The sequence below is a fragment of the Bos indicus genome, chromosome 5 (genome assembly GCF_029378745.1).
Source record: "Bos indicus isolate NIAB-ARS_2022 breed Sahiwal x Tharparkar chromosome 5, NIAB-ARS_B.indTharparkar_mat_pri_1.0, whole genome shotgun sequence".
Lineage (NCBI taxonomy): Eukaryota > Metazoa > Chordata > Mammalia > Artiodactyla > Bovidae > Bos > Bos indicus.
This window is the reverse complement of record NC_091764.1, coordinates 31,616,948-31,636,918: the sequence shown is the minus strand read 5'-3', so window position 1 is coordinate 31,636,918 and position 19,971 is coordinate 31,616,948. Positions and strand designations below refer to the sequence as shown.

Sequence of the window (19,971 nt, the reverse complement as noted above, 5' to 3'; positions counted from 1 at the left end):
CTCTTGCCTGGAAAATTCCATGGATGGAGGAGCCTGGTAGGCTACAGTCCATGTGATTGCAGAGAGTCAGATATGACTAAGCAGCTTCACTGGTTGGGAGTCAAGGTTCCTGGGGAAAGCAGAGGTGAACAGGATGTGTCCAGGAGGCAGGAAAACTGTCTAACAAGAACCATATCTTGGAAGACTTGGGCACTATAGCTCAGAATGCTCTTGATCAAGTGGTGGGTCATTGTGCACCAAGACTAAGTAACATCTTCAATGCCACAACTACACTCAGTTCAGTTCAGTTCATTCGCTCAGTCATGTCCGACTCTTTGCGACCCCATGAATTGCAGCATGCCAGGCCTCCCTGTCTACCACCAACTCCTGGAGTTCACTCAAACCCACGTCCATCGAGTCAGTGATGCCATCCAGCCATCACATCCTCTGTCGTCCCCTTTTCCTCCTGCCCACAATCCTTCCCAGCATCGGAGTCTTTTCCAATGAGTCAATTCTTCACATGAGGTGGCCAAAGTACTAGAGTTTCAGCTTTAGCATCATTCCTTCCAAAGAACACCCAGGGCTGATCTCCTTTAGAATGGACTCCTTTAGAATGGAGAGTCCAAGGGACTCTCAAGAGTCTTCTCCAATACCACAACTACACTAGATGACTTCAAAAGCAGGCAGGCTATATATATGGGTATTAATAAGGTGAGTCATCATAGGAGTCTGCTTATATCTGTTACCGACTAGTTATATTAAGAGATGACAAGGCATATGGGCTGAAAAATGACTCAGTAGGGCTGAAGAAGACTTAGGGCTGCCTGACAAATGGCATGCCTTTGAGTGTCCATCTCAACTCCAAAAAATGTGTCATATTCTATCTGTTTCATGATGTGTCAGTTCAGATTCTGGGAGAGTTAAGGTAATGTTCCCAATATGTGTATCTTATTTCAACAGGCAGTAGAATTAACGATCACTGAAACCCTGTGGGATCAGGTGAGTACAGAGGGGTCCTCTTTGACAGCATGGTGAGAGATGAGAGAAGGGAGAGAAGCTTAAAAAAGGAGCACATTTCCTTCTCCATTAGTAATTTACTGATTGATGGTAAGGAATTCCCATGCTCCCTCCCATCTTGTTCTACTACTCATCTAGTCCCAAATCCTCAGACACTCCTTGTGTCTGTGCATCTCAGTGACCATTCTCAACATCCACTCTCTGTTAGATAAGCCCTTTCAAGTATATTTTCTCTACCAGCATTGTATAAGCACTGTAAAATTAATTTAAATCTTATCCACTAGCAAGTACCTTAGGGCAAGTACTGAAAAACCCATATATTTTAACTCTCATATGAGAGGAAGACAATTTACCATTTTGATACAAAAATTAAAGATCCTAACTCCATTTCTTATTAGAAAGAAATATTTTACCTCCAGAGCCACTCAGATATGACAAATTGTCTGCCAATAGCCCTTGATTCCTATGTCATAAAAAATAAAGATTTGGCCCTTCCAGAATAAGGTACCTTCAAAATTAACCTCTCAAAAATAAATACGTCAACCTAAAGAGTAGACACGTTTAATTGCATTCATTTGAATGAAAAGTTAACCATAAAATGACTAATTTCTGCATAATAACTAGTGAGCTGTTGTTTCTGAGGGAAACATGCCAATTGTTTCTGCAGTTCCTGTTTGTAACATGATTATGATCGTGTCATTAGCACAGAAGAGGATTCTTTTGTTCCATCGACTATGGCAAAAAAGGTCTATATAAAGGCATTAAAAGACATAGAATTTGCTTAAGTCACTCATATATAATTTAAACATAATTTCAATAGGTGGGACATCATTCCGTTTTGATTATTTACAGTGATAAACTGCTTTGTAACTGAATTTCTTTAGAGTATTTTAATAAGGATTCTGAAGAAGAATAAATGCCAGATTCACTCTGCAGCATCAGAGATTACCAACATGATTTTTTTAATGCTTCAAAATGTTCTACAGACCACCAAATTTATTGACAATAATTTAAATCAGAATAATGGCCAGCAGCAGAAACATTCATGGAGCTTTCCTGTCCTTTAACTTAATATATTTGAGAGATTCATACCTGTTATTGGAGAGGTCTGAGGTGTTGAAAAGAAAAGAATATGAGTTTATACTTGGATGTGAAGAACTGCCCTTTGTGTGGTTAGGAAAAACATAGTGTTTTAACATCATTTCAAGGAAATTAGATCAAATCATTAGAATTGTTTTAAAGAGAACAAGTCGAAAAAAAAATCTTCTTTTATAGAAGACAGATTAATCATATGTTTGGTAATGAATGAAACTGTTGAATCTATCAAGAGAGTGTTTTGGGTTCTGAAAACTTTTTGAGTTGAAAGAGAAATACGGGTTCATTAGGTCACCAATGGGAATTTGTTGCTTTCAGTCTTCTAACTGAGGCAATTTCATGAGCAGTTACTCTCAGAATCCACATGATTAAGCCCTGCATTTTGAAAATGCTTTAAAATAGACTTGTATTTAGAGAATGGGAGAGAAAATTATTTTAATTCTATAAAAAGGGATGTCTTTTTCACTTTGATGAAATTTCCTTGTTTTCCCAGAAATAGAAAAATGACAACCAAGGTGGCAATTCTCAAATATAAAAACACAAGATTTCACTTTATATTTAAATGATCTATTAGTGCAGAAGCTAACTATACTCATTAGTAGCCAAAGAAAACTGCTATAAACTTTCACAGAACACAGATATTCAGTCGGAGTTTCTGAGACCTTTCCAAAATTATCAGCTATTTCAGCTTCCCAATCTTGACATTCTAGTTGCATACACATTTAAACTGTGATATAGAGATGAGAATTAGAGGAAAAGTAATCACTTCTGAACCTATAATAGGGATTATCCACATGAAGCAAAGCAGAAAAAGACTTTAAATCAAAGACTATTAATTCTTTAAATTAAAAGAAAAAAGTAAGTGAAAGTCTCCATAGCCTCTCTCCTGCAAGGCCCCACTGAACAACACTATGTAATGTAATCAAATTATGTTGTACAAAAATAACTAATGTTCTTATAATTACTGTATTACTAAAGAGTTGATTATATAACAGTCAGAAAACCATCCTGTGGGGAACCAGTACATAATTGGATACTTACCACTTAATAAAAGATGAATATAAAACAAATATAAATATATGAGATTTATATAAATATATAAGAGATGAATATAAAACTGCAGATGGTGAATGCAGCCATGAAATTAAAAGATGCTTGCTCCTTGGAAGAAAACTTATGACCAACCTAGACAGCATATTAAAAAGCAGAGACATTATTTTGCCAACAAAGGTCTGTCTAGTCAAAGCCATGGTTTTTCCAGTAGTCATGTATGGATGTGAAAGTTGGACTATAAAGAAAGCTGAGTGCCAAAGAAGAGATGCGTTTGAACTGTGGTGTTGGAGAAGACTCTTGAGAGTCCCTTGGACTGCAAGGAGATCCAACCAGTCCATCCTAAAAGAAATCAGTCCTGAATATTCATTGAAAGGACTGATGCTAAAGCTGAAACTCCAATACTTTGGCCACCTGATGTGAAGAACTGACTCTTTTGAAAAGACCCTGATGCTGGGAAAGACTGAAGGCAGGAGGAAAAGGGGATGACAGAAGATGATATGGTTGGATGGCATCATCAACTCAATGGACATGAGTTTGAGTAAACTCTGGGAGTTGGTGATAGACAGGGAAGCCTGGCGTGCTGCAGTCCATGGGGTCGCAAAGAGTCGGACACAACTGAGCGACTGAACTGATAAAGAATGAACACAGGGTTGATGAGAAGCAATAAGCTGATAATTGGCACAGCCCATCCCACTGACTATTCAGATTCTATATGCTCCCTTATAAGCATGTGAAAGTAGGAAAGTCCACTAGACCATTCGGGTATGACCTATATCAAATTCCTTATGACTACACAGTGGAGATTACAAATAGATTCAAGGGATTAGATCTGGTAGACGGAGTGCCAGAAGAACTATGGACAGAGGTTTGTAACATTGTACAGGACACAGTGACCAAAACCATTTCAAAGAAAAAGAAATGCAAGAAGGCAAAGTGGTTGTTTATGGAGGCTTTACTAATATCTGAGGAAAGAAAAGAAGCAAAAAGCAGGGGAGAAAGGGAAAGATATACACAACTGAATGCACAGTTCCAGAGAAAAGCAAGGAGAGATAAGAAAGCCTTCTTAAACTAACAATGCAAAGAAATAGAGGAAAACAAAAGATTGGAAATGACTAGAGGTCTCTTTAGGAAAACTGGAGATATCGAGGGAATACTTCAAGCAAGGATGGCATGATAAAGGACCTAACAGAGGTATAGATTAAGAAGAGGTAGCAAGAATACACAGAAGAATTGCACAAAAAAGGTCTTTATGACCCAGATAACCATAATGGTGTGGTCACTCACCTAGAGCCAGACATCCTGGCATGTGAAGTCAAGTGGGCCTTAGGAAGTATTACTACCAACAAGGCTAGTGGAGGTGATTGAATACCACCTGAGCTATTTAAAATACTAAAAGATGATGCTGTTAAAGTGCTGCACTCAAAATGTCAGCAAATTTGGAAAACTCAGCAGTGGCCACAAGACCGGAAAAGATCAGTTTTTATTCCAATCCCAAAGAAGGGCAATGCCAAAGAATGTTCAAGCTACCATACAATTGCGCTCATTTCACAAGTTAGCAAAGTAATGCTCAACATCCTTCAAGCTAGGTTTAGCAGTACATGAACTGATAACTTCCAGACGTACAAGCTGGATTTCGAAGAGGCAGAGGAACCAAAGGTCAAATTGCCAACATTTGCTGGATCATAGAAAAAGCAAGCGAGTTACAGAAAAACATCTACATTTGCTTTATTGACTATGTTAAAGCCTTTGATGTATGGATCACAACAAACTATGCAGATAAAGAGACGGGAGTGCCAGACCACCTCACCTGTCTCCTAAAAAACCTGTATGCAGGTCAAGAAGCAATGGTTAGAACCGGACATGGAACAACAACTGGTTCAAAACTGGGAAAGGCTCTATATTGTCACTCTGCTTATTTAATTTTCTATGCAGAGTGTATCATGCAAATGTCAGGCTGGTTGAATCACAACTTGGAATCAAGATTGCCAGGAGAAATATCAATAACCTCAGATATGCAGATGATATCACTTTAACACCAGAAAGTGAAGAGCCTCTTTATGAGAGGGTAAAAGAGGAGAGTGAAAAAGCTGACTCAAAACTCAACATTCAAAAAACTAGTAAGATCATGGCACCCGGTCCCATCACTTCATGGCAAATAGATGATGATAAAGTGGAAATAGTGACAGATTATATTTTCCCGGGCTCCAAAATCACTGTGGACAGTGACTGAAGCCATGAAACTAAAAGACACTTGCTCTTTGGAAGGAAAACTATGACAAACCTAGACAGCATATTAAAAACCAAGGACATCACTTTGCCAACAAAGGTCCATATAGTCAAAACTATGGTTTTTTCAGTAGTCATATACAGATGTGAGAGTTGGACCATAAAGAAAACTTGAATGCCAAAGAATTGATGCTTTCAAATTGTGGTGCTGGAGAAGACTCCTGAGAGTCCCCTGGACTGCAAGATCAAACTAGTCAATCCTAAAGAAAATCAACCCTGAATATTCACTGGAAGGACTGACGCTGAAGCTTTAATACTTTGGCAACCTAATACGAAGAGCTGACTCACCTGAAAGCCTGTGATGCTGGGAAAGATTGACGACAAAAGGATATGGGGATGTTAGAGGATGAGATGGTTAGATAGCATCACTGACTTAAAGCACATGAATCCGAGCAAACTCCAGAGGACAGAGGAGCCTGGGGTGCTGCAGTCCAAGGAATTGCAAAGAGTCGGACACAATTTAGTGAATGAACAACAAAGCATGTTAAAATTCCTGAATATCAACAAAAACAATTCTATATTTCAACTGAATAAGATATACCTATCTGTCTTAAAGTCCTCATCCTTTACCCACAAAGAAGAAACTCAGACTACCAATAGTCACTGTATCCATCTATGTCTGGATGAAGAATATAGGTACATGTTTAGTTTTAGAAGAATCTGCCAGAGCTTTTCCCACAGTAATCATACACTTCTGTTCTTCTTCCAACAATATATGAGAGTTTGAGCTTCTCTATGTTCTCATCAACACATGGTCTTGGTCTACTGGTGTGTTATAATCTAAATGCAAATGTGTTGATTTCCACAGCTATGTTTAGCTTCACAACAAACACCAATGAAATGAAGTACAATAGTGGGTTTCATTGACATTCCTTTCACAACTTGGCCTTCTTTAAATAACTTCCTGTATTTCACCCACCTACCATAAATGGTGGCCCAGAAATATGTATGAGAGTGGAATTCAATGGGATTTATTTCTTTGAGCTAGGAAGCCATAGTCTGTTGGCATTCATACCCTACAGCCTAATAATGACTGAGAGATTATATATATAAAATCCCTTTGTAATAAAGTCTGTAACATTAATTTTTCCATACTTTTTTTCCTCTGTCAGGTGCTAATGGCCTTTAAGGATATACAAAATGAGGTGAGATTAAATTTCCATTCTCCAAATTCCCTGGCCATATCACTTCTCTTGCTTCTGATTTTCCTAAAGCCTTCTGTGCTGTTGACTTTGATCAAGCTTTTAATTTCATTTCTTTATCTAGGGATTTCTCCATTAAAAGACTAGCACTCATTTGTCAGTCTAGTAAGTAAAACCAGAAGATGCCTAACAATTCCCTTATGAAAATATGATACTACAGAGAGAAAATCATATCTATCAGAACTACTCTCAGCAAGAATACTATGCAGTTATGTGAAACAGATAGGTGACTGAGTTGGGAGGATCCAAATGACATGGTAAATTATTAGGATCGTATGTTTATTAATTATAGGGTAGTACAAATTAGAGTCCAGAGCGAAACTTCGCTCTACAACAATCCTCCTCTTCTGCTCTTTCATGCAGGTTCTAGTATTTTTTATATACAAACACTAATTAAATATCTAAAAATATAGTAAAAAATGGAGTATATTATTGGCCTACCCCAGACATTGAGTTACTACATTTGCTTGCTCAAGGTGTTGATATGTCTCAGTCCTATCAAGGTTGGACCAAAAGGACCTGAAAGAAATTTCCTCTACTTCACTAACTGGATAACTCTTAGCCTTTGAACTAAGCCTTTTTCTATAGTCCAAGAAGCCATGCCATTGTATTCTGCTGCTGTGTCTGGGACTTGCCCTAGGAAAAAACTACAGCAGCCTCTGCCTCTGGCTGGAGGTAAAAAGGAGAAGAGATCAAAAGCTTGGTATTTTCATAAAGTATTCCTCGGCCTCAGGGCACCTCATATTACCCAGAATTTTAGTCCCCTGAGTCCTTCCTAAGTGTCCTCCAAGCAGGACTTGAGCTAGTGAGAGAAGGAGGTTTGTCCATAAGTGGGACTCACATGTGTTGATTTCATCCTCACAAGGCCCATAAGCAAAGTTAAATGTCCCACCTGACATCTTCTGTGCTGAAGCTCTATTCTAGGTCTAGTGGTTCTTCTGGAGTTCATCAGACACAGTCCCTGCCCTCATGGAACACCTGGGCTGGAGCAGACTGTTATGTCAGTCTGACAAACACTTTCAAACATATAGACACACTGAGAGAAGAAAATCAAGCAAAAGATATCTGGGAGAGACTGAACTAGAAAGCACTTCCTTGCCCCAGAGCACTGTTACGTAGAAACACCATCTAGCCAGCTCCTAGGAGCTCAGGGGCCCCAAACTACATAGCATCAGCAGCTATTTACTCTGGGGTGAGTAAGAGGGAATTTTTTAAAAAACAGATACTTAAAGGCTCATCTCAGAGAACCAATGCATAGAGGGTCTTTTCAAATGAGTCAGTTCTTCACATCATGTGGCCAAAGTATTGGAGTTTCAGCTTTAGCATCGGTCCTTCCAATGAATATTCAGGACTGACTTCCTTTAGGATGGACTGGTTGAATCTTCTTGCTGTCCAAGGGACTTGCAAGAGTCTTCTCCAAACCACAGTTCAAAAGCATCAATTCTTCGGTGCTCAGCTTTCTTCAGAGTACAACTCTCACATCCATACATGACTAATAGAAAAACCATAGCTTTGACTAGATGGACCTTTGTTGGCAAAGTAATGCCTCTGCTTTTTAATATGCTGTCTAGGTTGATCATAGCTTTTCTTCCAAGGAGCAAGGGTCTCTTAATTTCATGGCTGCAGTCACCATCTGCAGTAATTTTGGAGCCCCCCAAAATAAAGTTTCCCACTATTTCCATTGTTTCCCCATCTATTTGCTATGAAGTGATGAGACTGAATGCCATGATCTCTGTTTTCTGAACGTTGACTTTTAAGACAACTTTTTCACTCTCCTCTTTCACTTTCATCAAGAGGCTCTTGTTCTTCACTTTCTGCCATGAGGGTGGTGCCATCTGCATATCTGAGGTTACTGATATTTCTCCTGGTAATCTTGATTCCAGCTTGTGCTTCATCCAGCCCATCATTTCTCATGATATACTCTGCATATAAGTTAAATAAGTAGGGTGACAATACACAGCCTTGATGTAATCCTTTACCAATTTGGAACAAGTCTGTTGTTCCATGTCCAGTTCTAACTGTTGCTTCCTGACCTGCATAAAGATTTCTCAGGAGTCAGGTCAGGTAGTCTGGTATTCCCATCTCTTGAAGAATTTCCACAGTTTGTTGTGATCCACACAGTCAAAGGCTTTGGTGTAGTCAATAAAGCAGAAATAGATGTTTTTTTGCAACTATCTTGGTTTTTTGATGATGCAACGGATGTTGGCAATTTGACCTCTGGTTCCTCTACCTTTTCTAAATCCAACTTGAACATCTGGAAGTTCATGGTTCACGTACTGTTGAAGCCTGGCTTGGAAAATTTTGAGCATTACTTTGCTAGTGTGTGAGATGAGTGCAATTGTGCTGTAGTTTGAACATTCTTTGGCATTGCCTTTCTTTGGGATTGGAATGAAAACTGACCTTTTCCAGTCCTGTGGCCACTGCTGAGTTTTCCAAATTTGCTGGCATATTGAGTGCAGCACTTTCACAGTATCATCTTTCAGGATTTGGAATAGCTCAACTGCAATTCCATCACCTCCACTAGCTTTGTTCGTAGTGATGCTTCCTAAATCCCACTTGACTTCACATTCCAGGATGTCTGGCTCTAGGTCAGTGATCACACCATCGTGGTTATCTGTGCCACGAAGATCGTTTTTGTATAGTTCTTCTGTGTATTCTTGCCACCTCTTTGTAATATCTTCTGCTTCCCTTAGGTCCATACCATTTCTGTCCCTTATTGTGCCCATCTTTGCATGAAATATTCCTTTGGTATCTCTAATTTTCTTGAAGAAATCTACAGTCTTTCTCGCTCTATTGTTTTCCTCTATTTCTTTGCGTTGATCATTAAGGAAGGCTTTCTTTCTCTCTCTTCTTGCTATTCTTTGGAACTCTGCAATCAAATGGTTATATCTTTCCTTTTCTCCTTTGCCTTTAGCTTCTCTTCTTTTCTCAGCTATTTGTAAGGCCTCCTCAGACAACCATTTTGCCTTTTTGTATTTCTTTTTCTTGGGGGTGGTCTTGATCATTGCCTCCTGTACAATGCCATGAACCTCTATCCATAGTTCTTCAGGGACTCTATCAGATCTAATCCCTTGAACCTATTTGTCACTTCCACTGTATAATCGTAAGGGATTTGATTCAGGTCATACCTGAATGATCTAGTGGTTTTTCCTACTTTCTTCAATTTAAGCCTGAATTTGGCAATAAGGAGTTCATGATCTGAGCCACAGTCAGCTCCTGTTCTTGTGTTTGCTGATTGTATAGAGCTTTCCCATCTTCAGCTGCAAAGAATATAATCAATCTGACTTTGTTATTGACCATCTGGTGATGTCCAGGTGTAGAGTCTTTTCTTGAATGAGGAGAGTGAAAGTGAAAAGAAAAGTGAATGTCACTCAGTCGTGCCCTGCTCTTTGTGATCCCATGGACTGTAGCCTGCCAGGCTCCTCTGTCCATGGGATTCTCCAGGCAAGAACACTGAAGTGGGTTGCCATTCTATTCCCTGGGGGATCATCCCAACCCAGGGATCAAACCTAGGTCTCCTGCCCGAAGAGAATGAAAGAGGCCAGAAAACAGCACAGAAAGGCCAGAAAAAATAAAAGAGGACAGGTCATTGCATGAATCATTATGACTGTAGGTAATGAACTGTGTATCTCCTACCCCTAATAAGGCCAGAGTTTGTCCTATTTATTATTCAGCAAACATTTATTGAATATGCTATATGCAGTGCATTGTGTTTGATGTGAGGCATAAAAAAACCACACACGCTCTTTCAGGAAACTTGGAATTTCATTACATTCCCAAGAAGCCCACATGTCTCACACAGACACCCCTATAATTTTACCAAGTCTAGCTGGTACACTGAAGAGGAGAGTGGCCCCTGACTCTCTGACTTTCTCTCATTTTTTTCAGCTGCAAGAAGATGCTCGGACTCGAGGTAAAAAGCAATATTTCAAGGTTTGGGTAAACCAAGGGTGAGGGGAGGGAATAAGAACGAGTTTATATCAAAGTCTCAACGTGGGAGCTTCATTTGGCTGAAAGCTGGAGTCTGGGTCCCGCTAGTCTCTCCTCTTTCTGGTCCAGTTATCTGGACAGAGACAGCAGGGTCCCTTTCTCCCTTGGAATGGCTGTTGAGGGCCAGAGGACACTCTCAGCCCTGTCAGACATGGCACTTGTCAGGAGAGGAGAGACAACAATCGGAGGGAAGCTTCCCAGCTCTGTGTTTAGGGTTTAGGAGGCACAGAAGAGTGGGGAAGCCAAAATGGAATGATTATTTAGGGTAGTCAAATTATAGTACTCAAATGATCATATGCAGATTTTAAGTTTCAAATTAAAACATGTAGGTGCTGTGCTTAGTTGGCTCAGTCATGTCCAACACTTTGCAACCCCATGGACTGTAGCATACCAGGCTCCTCTATCCATGGGGATTTTCCAGGCAAGAATGCTGGAGTGGATTGCCATGCCCTCCTCCAGGAGCCTAGAATTATAGCATAAATTTAGCCATAGTTGGAGTTCCTTCTTTTCAAAAAGAAACTTATAAATAAGGGCTTTTCAAACATTTGAATGTATACAAATTACCTTGGTACTTAATTCAATAGGCCTGAGACTCATGTGATGCTGGAACCTGTGGTTCATGAATCAGACTTTGAATACTAAGGATATAAATGAATTCACTGAAATATCCTCTAATGTCACAAACACACACTACTATATATAAAACAGATAACCAACAAGGACTTACTGTATAGCACAGGGAACTCCACTCAACATTCTGTAACAACCCATATGGGGAAAGAATCTGAAAAAGAATGAATATACGTATACATATAATTGAATCACTTTGCTGTACACCTGAAACTGACATAACATTGGAAATCAACTACTTTTTTATTTTTAATTCAATGTATATTATTTTAATATTTGTCCATAAGAACATTTATAACTGATCATCTAATTTGGGTTAAATGTGTCGCTGTGCTTAGTTGTTCAGTTGTGTCTGACTCTTTGTGATCCCATGGACTATAGCCCGCCAGGATTCTCCAGGCAGGAATACTTGAGTTGGGTGCCATTGCCTACTCCAAGAAATCTTCCTGGTCCAGGGATCAGACCCATGTCTCTTCTGTCTCCTGCACTGGCTGGTGGATTATTTACCACTAGTGACTCCTGGGAAGCCCAGAAGTATCACTACTCAGTTTTGTCTTTTGAAGTGTTCTCCAAACAGGACTTGCTCAGTGATGTAAGCTATTTTGTTTTCATTCTGTAGCATATGCTATCTCTGTACGGTTGGAGGTGGTCTTAGCTTTGGAGGTGCACATAAGATTAATAGCATTCAGTGAGTGGTGTACTGAAAGTATCCGTAAGTTACCACCCAGGTATACACGTGTTCCCCTTGTTGATGTATGGCAAAACCAATACGATATTGTAAAGTCATTAACCTCCAATTAAAATAAATAAATTTATATTAAAAAAAAAAAGTTACCACCCAGGAATCTCTGCTGAATTCTGAATATCAGTTTCCATTCCTTGGGCCCATGCAGGGCAGCAGACAGGACCAAAAATATGGAAATATGGCCAAGCAGAATCCATCTTGAGGTACAGGGAAAACTTCTCTTGGCGGCCAAGGCCTAAGGGTCTTCAGGTCAAAAGGGTTAAGTTTATCTAAGCTTGAAAGATGTTCTCGTTTATTCAAGGAAGGTTGTTTTCCAAATAGGTCACTACAGGCCCTGGAATACCTGCTTGATGACCCAATGTCAAAAACATGGATTTAGGATCTTGATTGTTGTTGTTTTCTGCTTCCTAAAAGGTGGGTGGGTGGGGGAATTCAGAATAAGACAAGAAGAATTCTTCTCATTGTATTTTCCATACTAGAAAAGGAGACAAGGTGGATTAGAAGACAGAGCTAGCAAGGAGACAGAGATAGCATATGCTGCAGAATGAAAACAAAATAGCTTACATCACTGAGCAAGTCCTGTTTGGAGAACACTTCAAAAGACAAAACTGAGTAGTGATACTTCTGGGCTTCCCAGGTGTCACTAGTGGTAAAGAATCCACTAATGACACTAATCTAGTGTCAGTGCCCTGGGACTGAGGAATTGGACTAACTCCAAATGCCCAGAGCTGGTTAAATCTGGTGGCCATGATTCGATATATACTTTGTAAGTGACCAGATGTCCAGTGTCACGTTCTGCAACTGCCTCTCTGACAGGCCTATAGTTCTTTAGCTTCTCCGCAAGTTCTGGTCTCTCCCACTTTGACTGGCCATACTCCAAACTAAGGATGTGAGCAGGGCTCAAGGCTTCTAAGGAGATACTTTCAGACCCCTGCAATGGAATGACTCCTTCCTGTGTCCCATTCAGGGATGAGCTCCGTGACACCCACATCATCTGCATCCAAGATTGGGTAAGTGACCCTCTTTTGAGAGTCCCTAAGGGAGATAGCATCCACCTGGATATGGTGTAGTGACTAGGAATACTGCAGTCTCTGAGCCTTGAGTCTTCAGAACACTGTACTTCCAACGTATCTCTCTGGAGATGGTCCCCTACCACTCTCAATTAATGGTGAACAACAGAGCCAGGGCTTCTTCCTTCATCCTCAGCCCCACCAGAAATCTCTGGAATTTCAGGATCAGTCTGCACCTCACCATACAGATTTGGGGAAATTCTATTCACTCAATTTCGGAGAAGGCAATGGCACCCCACTCCAGTACTCTTGCCTGGAAAATCCCATGGACAGAGGAGCCTGGTAGGCTACAGTCCATGGGGTCGCTAAGAGTCGGACACGACTGAGCGACTTCCCTTTAACTTTTCACTTTCATGCATTGGAGAAGGAAATGGCAACCCACTCCAGTGTTCTTGCTTGGAGAATCCCAGGGACGGGGAGCCTGATGGGCTGCTGTCTATGGGGTCGCACAGAGTCGGACACAACTGAAGCAACTTAGCAGCAGCAGCAGCATTCACTCAATTTAAGGGAAAAAAGGAGATGCAGAAAGAATGACAAATAAGAAAGGAAAGCCACACAAAGGAAAAAAAAAAAAGTAAAATGAGGAACTTAGAAAGAGGACTTAGAAAAAGAAAATTTTAAAAACTTGAAAGTCCAATGCCTCAACATTGGGAGATGTCCATTTATTTTCCATCCAAAAGAAAGACTAGGAGGAAAAAAATCAGGCTATACCACCAGAGATTTAATTTAGATACTAGGAAAAACTTAGTGAAAATGGAAAAACCGTGTACTGGGTAGTAAGAGAGCAGCAGCATATTCAGCAGAGGACTTCGGAAATACTTTTAAAAATCACTTTGACCTGTTTCAGATACGGTTCCACCTGAACCAGGAAATGGATAAGGTGAACTTCCTAGATCCCTGTTTCAACCCAATCCTATTCTAGAGAGTTGACCCTAGTGAAGTAAAAAAGCATTCCTCTTAAAAAAATATATCCCTATAGTTTAAATTGATCATTGCTGAAACCATGAAAGGAATAATGGACTGGAGATCTCATATTTACATAAATCTTAAATGTAATTATTATAAACCTTTACATATGAAGAGCACTTTTGATTGGTCAAAACCATATTGGATCAATGATTTTACTTTATTTCAGTATCCCTCTCTGAGGCAAACATGAGGAATTTACCTGAATTTCCTGATGAAAACATGGGCTCTGATAAGACACATCTCCTAATCCCATTAAGGGCACTCTCTTATAGGTCACAAGATCATCAGGGAATTGCAATTCCCAGAGCTAGTGATGCCTGTTACTGGTGAAGTCTGACAACAAAATAAATCCTTAAGGACAGTGGAGGCCAGGGAGGGGGCCCCAGGGATGGGATCTCTCTCCCTCATACATTCACAGCCTCTCTTATTTGGTACAAAGCACCAAGACTTCAGATGCTGCCACGACCCCAAAGTTGGGAAGACTGCTGTCAGGCACTGGAGAGCAGCCATCAGGGATCCAGGCCCAAAACCTAAGAGGACAGTCCTCTGATCAATCAGCTTGCTACCCTCAACCCTAATCCAACAATCAATGAAGAAGACCACCTTCAGGTATTTCACCGAGGTCTTTCCCCTGAACTCCACCCTTCATATCCTCAGGAACCCAGGCCTCATCAAGTCCTCACTCTACTATGGCAGAGTAGCAAACTCCATTCCCTCTCCAAAGCTGGGGTTACCTGAGGAACAATCAGTTGAGAAGGTAGAAGCCTGAGGGCAGGGCCAAGCTGAGATCTTTCAGTTTCTTGATTGAGGAAGAGCCAGACAGAGTGAGTCAGGTACAGATCTGTATAGGGAGGAGTGTTCAGAAATTGAGAGAGATAATTATGGGATAGAGAAATGGAAAGATAGAAAGTTTAAAAACACAGTAAGAAACATGAGGTCCATTATCCCCTTCGGGAAAGTACTCTGGAAACCTATGTTATTTTGAGGACTTAATTCAGAAACAAGAGTCAAATACTGTAGGTCCACAATAGACTTCATTGTCAAGATTTTCATTAATAAAGCAGTTAAATAAACTGCCCTCAAAGGAGCTGCTTAAGTGATAGCCCATTTCCTCAACCTTTCAAACTCCCTGACCCTAGTTTCATCTGACACCTAATCTCATTTGGAGAAAAAGACCATTCTCAGATATTTATTTGTGTCACAGGCTAAGCTAGTGATACCCTCTCTATGGCCCTATATAAAACTTACTGGGAACTGCTGAAAACAGAATCTGAGTGATGAATGGTAGAGAAAATCAGGTTCATCTGCATGTGTCTAAGTACAATGACTCTGTGTATTTTCCTGAATAGTCCCATTTCAAATATTTTATCTCATCTCCCCCATATAGCATCAAAATACAAAATGTCCCAATATTTTGGCAACAAGATCACACCTTTCTGAAAGAATATATACACCCACAAAACCTCTGTCATCATTTCAAACTCACTTGTGACTCAGAAATTAAGGCAGAAAATGTCCTTTCTCCTCAGTACAGCATAGGCAGCAAGTGTAGGACAGCAAAGCGTGGGCACTTACAGAGAAAGACAATGGTGTACAACCAGTGGGTCTCCTCCCTCAGTGTGTGTTTGATATCCTGGGAAACAGTCATGAGGGCAGAAGTATCATCTGTAGGACTGATTTTAATTTCGGTGCCATCTTCCTGGTAAACTAAATTTCTTTTATTCTCATCCATATGACTATGAAATCTAGGGCACAGCTTTGGTTGCCTGAAAAACAAAGTTATTGGGAAGGCATCACCACTGATCTGGAAGAGGGAGTGATACTCATGGGCAGAGATGCCAAGGTCTATGTCTACAACCGGGAACCTGGAAATCAAGTGAGACCTACATACATCACAACTGCCAAGCAAAGAAACCAGCAAACAACTGATAAAAATAAATGTGGTGTAAAAGACGTCTATCCGATTGGCTCTTAGTGGGTAGTGGAATGTAGTGCTTGAATGTCCAAGTATGGTCTTGCATTTGGTTCAGAGAACAGCATAGGTTAGAAGAAGATCTGGATTAGAAAGTCACAAACCCATTTTAATTTTACCCAACTTATGGATTCATAGGTCTCAGTTTCCTCCCCTATAAATAAGGAAACATAACTAGAAAATGCTGGAGGCTCCTTTCATTTCTAATATCTTGTGATCTGACGAGCCTCACAGTCTATGACTCCAACATGGCTATATCCCCCAAAACTACAGAAAAAGCCAACTAGTCCAAAAATACTTCCTGCAAGAAAAAAACTACTTAGGATATTTATCAAAGATGTTGCAAACACATATAAAGCATATATCATGACATAAAAGGTGGAGTTTTTAATCATTACTTGTTCTTTTCCCAATAAAATTTAGACAAAAAGAAAATAACATATTAAAAATGATACAACATAGAATTTAAAACCAGTGGTGAGAATTTGTCACAATACCAGTAAAATAATAAATAAAAATCCATTCTAACAATAAAATAAGTTTTAAAAAGTATCACCTCATTAGATACTGACTTGGCATTTGTTGAGAGACAAATCTTGAGTTTTTAAATTGAGACTACAAAAGTAATGGAATTTTTTTCACATGATAGAGAGACCCCATAATTTCAGGGTTGTACTGAAAACAGAAACAACACAAGAATCCCTTATATTTTCATGCCAATTCAGAAGTATTTAAAACGCTTTCAGTGCTTTTCCCAGTTCCCAGAGCAGATAAATATAAATCCCTGTAAGACATTTTATAGAAGTTGACAGACAGTAAAATTCATCAAGAAAAATAGGCAAAAAAAAAACTTTTAAGGACTATTGATGAAGTTACCTTCAAAATTTTACTTCTAAAAGTCAAGAGAATGAGAAGACAAGTCACATATTGGCAGAAAATATTTGCAAAAGACACATCAGATAAGCAAAAATACACCAAAAAATGTTTAAAACTCAACAATAAGAAAATGAACAACTAAGTTTAAAAATTGAGAACAGACTGCTCACTAAAGAAGATATACAAAGAGTTCAGTCGCTCAGTCGTGTCCGACTCTTTGCGACCCCATGAATTGCAGCACGCCAGGCCTCCCAGTCCATCACCAACTCCCAGAGTTCACACAGACTCACGTCCATCGAGTCAGTGATGCCATCCAGCCATCTCATCCTCTGTCGTCCCCTTCTCCTCCTGCCTCCAATCCCTCCCAGCATCAGAGTCTTTTCCAATGAGTCAACTCTTTGCATGAGGTGGCCAAAGTACTGGAGTTTCAGCTTAAGCATCATTCCTTCCAAAGAAATCCCAGGGCTGATCTCCTTCAGAATGGCCTGGTTGGATCTCCTTGTAGTCCAAGAGACTCTCAAGAATCTTCTCCAACACCACAGTTCAAAAGCATCACTTCTTTGGTGCTCAGCTTTCTTCACAGTCCAACTCTCACATCCATACATGACTACTGGAAAAACCATAGCCTTAACTAGATGGACCTTGTTGGCAAAGTAATGTCTCTGCTTTTGAATATGCTATCTAGGTTGGTCATAACTTTCTTTCCAAGGAGTAAGTGTCTTTTCATTTCATGGGTTAATATTCCGGAAAGCATGAAAGAAAATAAGTGCAAACGTGCTCTATAATCAAAATGTACCTCAAAGGGAAAGAAAAGAAGAGGGAGAGGGTGGGATGATTTGGGAGAATTGCGTTGAAACATGTATAATATCATATAAGAAACGAATCGCCAGTCCAGGTTCGATACAGGATACAGGATGCTTGGGGCTGGTGCACTGGGATGACCCAGAGGGATGATACGGGGAGGAAGGTGGGAGGGGGGTTAAGGATGGGGAACATGTGTATACCCGTGGTGGATTCATGTTGATGTATGGCAAAACCAACACAATATTGTAATTAGCCTCCAATTAAAATAAATACATTTAAATTAAAAAAAAAAAGTTACTCTAAAAACAAAAAACAAAAAACATAGCTCATAAAGCCCTGGAGAGGCGAGGCGAGAGAAGGCCCCGTGCGCTGGATGCCTGGTTCCACACCACTGTTTACCGTGTGGTTTGGCACCAACAGGTGGATTCGGCTCCTGCAGATCAGGTGGCTGGTGGCAAGAAGGGAGAGGACTGTGAAGAAGGTTCGAGCTTAGAAGGCAGCCTGCCCCAGGGCCAACGCAAGCACACCTCTCCTCGTGGCCCCTCCGCAGCACTCACAGGTGCTTTGGCCCTTGGCCTCAGTCTAACTACACAGGCCGGCTCCACCCACCTGGCAGCACCATGGTAATCGTGATGAAGCTTAAAGCTGGTTTCTTCAAGCTGGCTCCTTCGGCCATGGTGCTAGCATAATGGAGGACAAGCTGATGGAAGTCGTCGAGACCTGAGAGAGTAAGGAGCAGAAGCAGTGTGTGGCATCCTGAGAATCATCAAACCCCACAACCAAGTACTCAGTCCATCCCCATCCTGCGCCAGTACGGCTCCTGGGAGGTCAGTGAGGGCTACTGGGTCCAGCAGAGCTTAGCATTGCACACCCTGCAAAGTAAGTATTGGTTAGTGAGAAGATGTGAGTGCAGATAAAGTAAAAGCTTTGGTTTGCCTGCTGACGTATAAATGTGCTATGTTGATGTGCCATTTGGCAGTGCTAAAGCTGATGTTAAGATCAATCCCAGGAACCAGACTGATAATTAAGTGGAAAAGATCACAAGGAAGTTCACCATGGAGCTGGAAAAACAGAGCTTTATTGATCCCGGCATTGATGTGCCTTCCCCAGTCAGGGCCACAGGTGAGTGAGAAAATGTCCTGGATTGCTGATACCTGTGACAGCACCGTTGGGCACTGAGATATTAATGCACATCCCTGCTATTACTGGTAAATCCATCAGTCAGAGTGGCATCCACAGAGGTATCTCTGCCACTGGTAATGGTGTTTGCCATGGGATTGAAAATTTCCTCAGTGAAGTTTCTTACACAAGCATTTTACGAATACACCGGGATTTGGAGATAAAACATTTCTTTCCAGAGATTTGGTAATGTGGGCCTATACTGTATGGCATATTTACATCATATTGGTGCTAAATGTGTTGATGGTGGTGAAGTTGATGGTAGCACATGAAATTCAGATGGCACTGACCCAAAGGAACTAGAAGACTACAAATTGCAACATGAATCAATTCTGGACTTCCCCAAGGCAAAACCCTTGGAAGGAAGCATCTTGGAAGCAGACTGTGACATACCAGTCCCTGCAGCCAATGAGAAGCAGTTGACCAAATCCAGTGCATTGAAAGCAAGATCATTGCTGAAGCTGCCAGTGGGTCAACAACTCCAGAACCTTAGTTTTTTCTGGGGAAGAACAGTATGGTTATTTCTGATCTCTACATGAATGCTAAGGGCTTCCCTGGTAACTCAGACAGTAAAGAATCGGCCCACAATGCGGGAGACCAGGGTTTGATCCCTGGGTCGGGAAGATCCCCTGGAGAAGGGAATGGCAACCCACTCCAGTATTCTTGCCTGGAGAATCCCATGGACAGAGGAGCCTGGCAGGCTACAGTTCATGGGGTCTCAAGAGTTGGACACAACTGAGTGACTAACACACATATACACACTTGAATGCTAAGGGAGTGGCTGAGGAATATAATCATGTCAGCTGTGGCCATTTGACCTTCAAATATGACAGATTCTAACCATCACTTGCTCATGTTTTTTCAAGAGAATTTAGAAAGAAAATTTGGAGGGTGTGGTGGAAATATTCCCATTGTACCCACAGCAGATTCTAAAACAGAGTACCAGGTACATCCAAGAAAGATATTGTGTAATTTGGTTTAGCTTACACTATGGAATTTTCTGCCAGGCAAATCATGCCCACAGCCACAAAGTATAACCTAGGATTGGCTGCCTATGTCAGTGCCACTGAGAAAGTCTTTGGGGTATACAATGAAGCTGGTTAA

General features: G+C 40.7%; 1 protein-coding gene and 1 pseudogene across 1 annotated transcript in view; both read left to right on the top strand.

Moving 5' to 3' along the window:
* Window positions 1–15,987, top strand: part of C5H12orf54 (chromosome 5 C12orf54 homolog) — a 24,445-nt gene extending 8,458 nt beyond the window's left edge. The window contains exons 4-9 of the mRNA XM_019960041.2: window positions 940–978; window positions 6,543–6,575; window positions 10,521–10,545; window positions 12,965–13,007; window positions 14,476–14,645; window positions 15,786–15,987. Of these exons, the coding sequence (XP_019815600.1) occupies window positions 940–978; window positions 6,543–6,575; window positions 10,521–10,545; window positions 12,965–13,007; window positions 14,476–14,614 (279 nt within the window). The 3' untranslated portion in view covers window positions 14,615–14,645; window positions 15,786–15,987. The remainder of the gene's footprint in view (window positions 1–939; window positions 979–6,542; window positions 6,576–10,520; window positions 10,546–12,964; window positions 13,008–14,475; window positions 14,646–15,785) is intronic.
* On the top strand, window positions 15,862–19,971 carry LOC109558373 (glutamate dehydrogenase 1, mitochondrial-like; annotated as a pseudogene).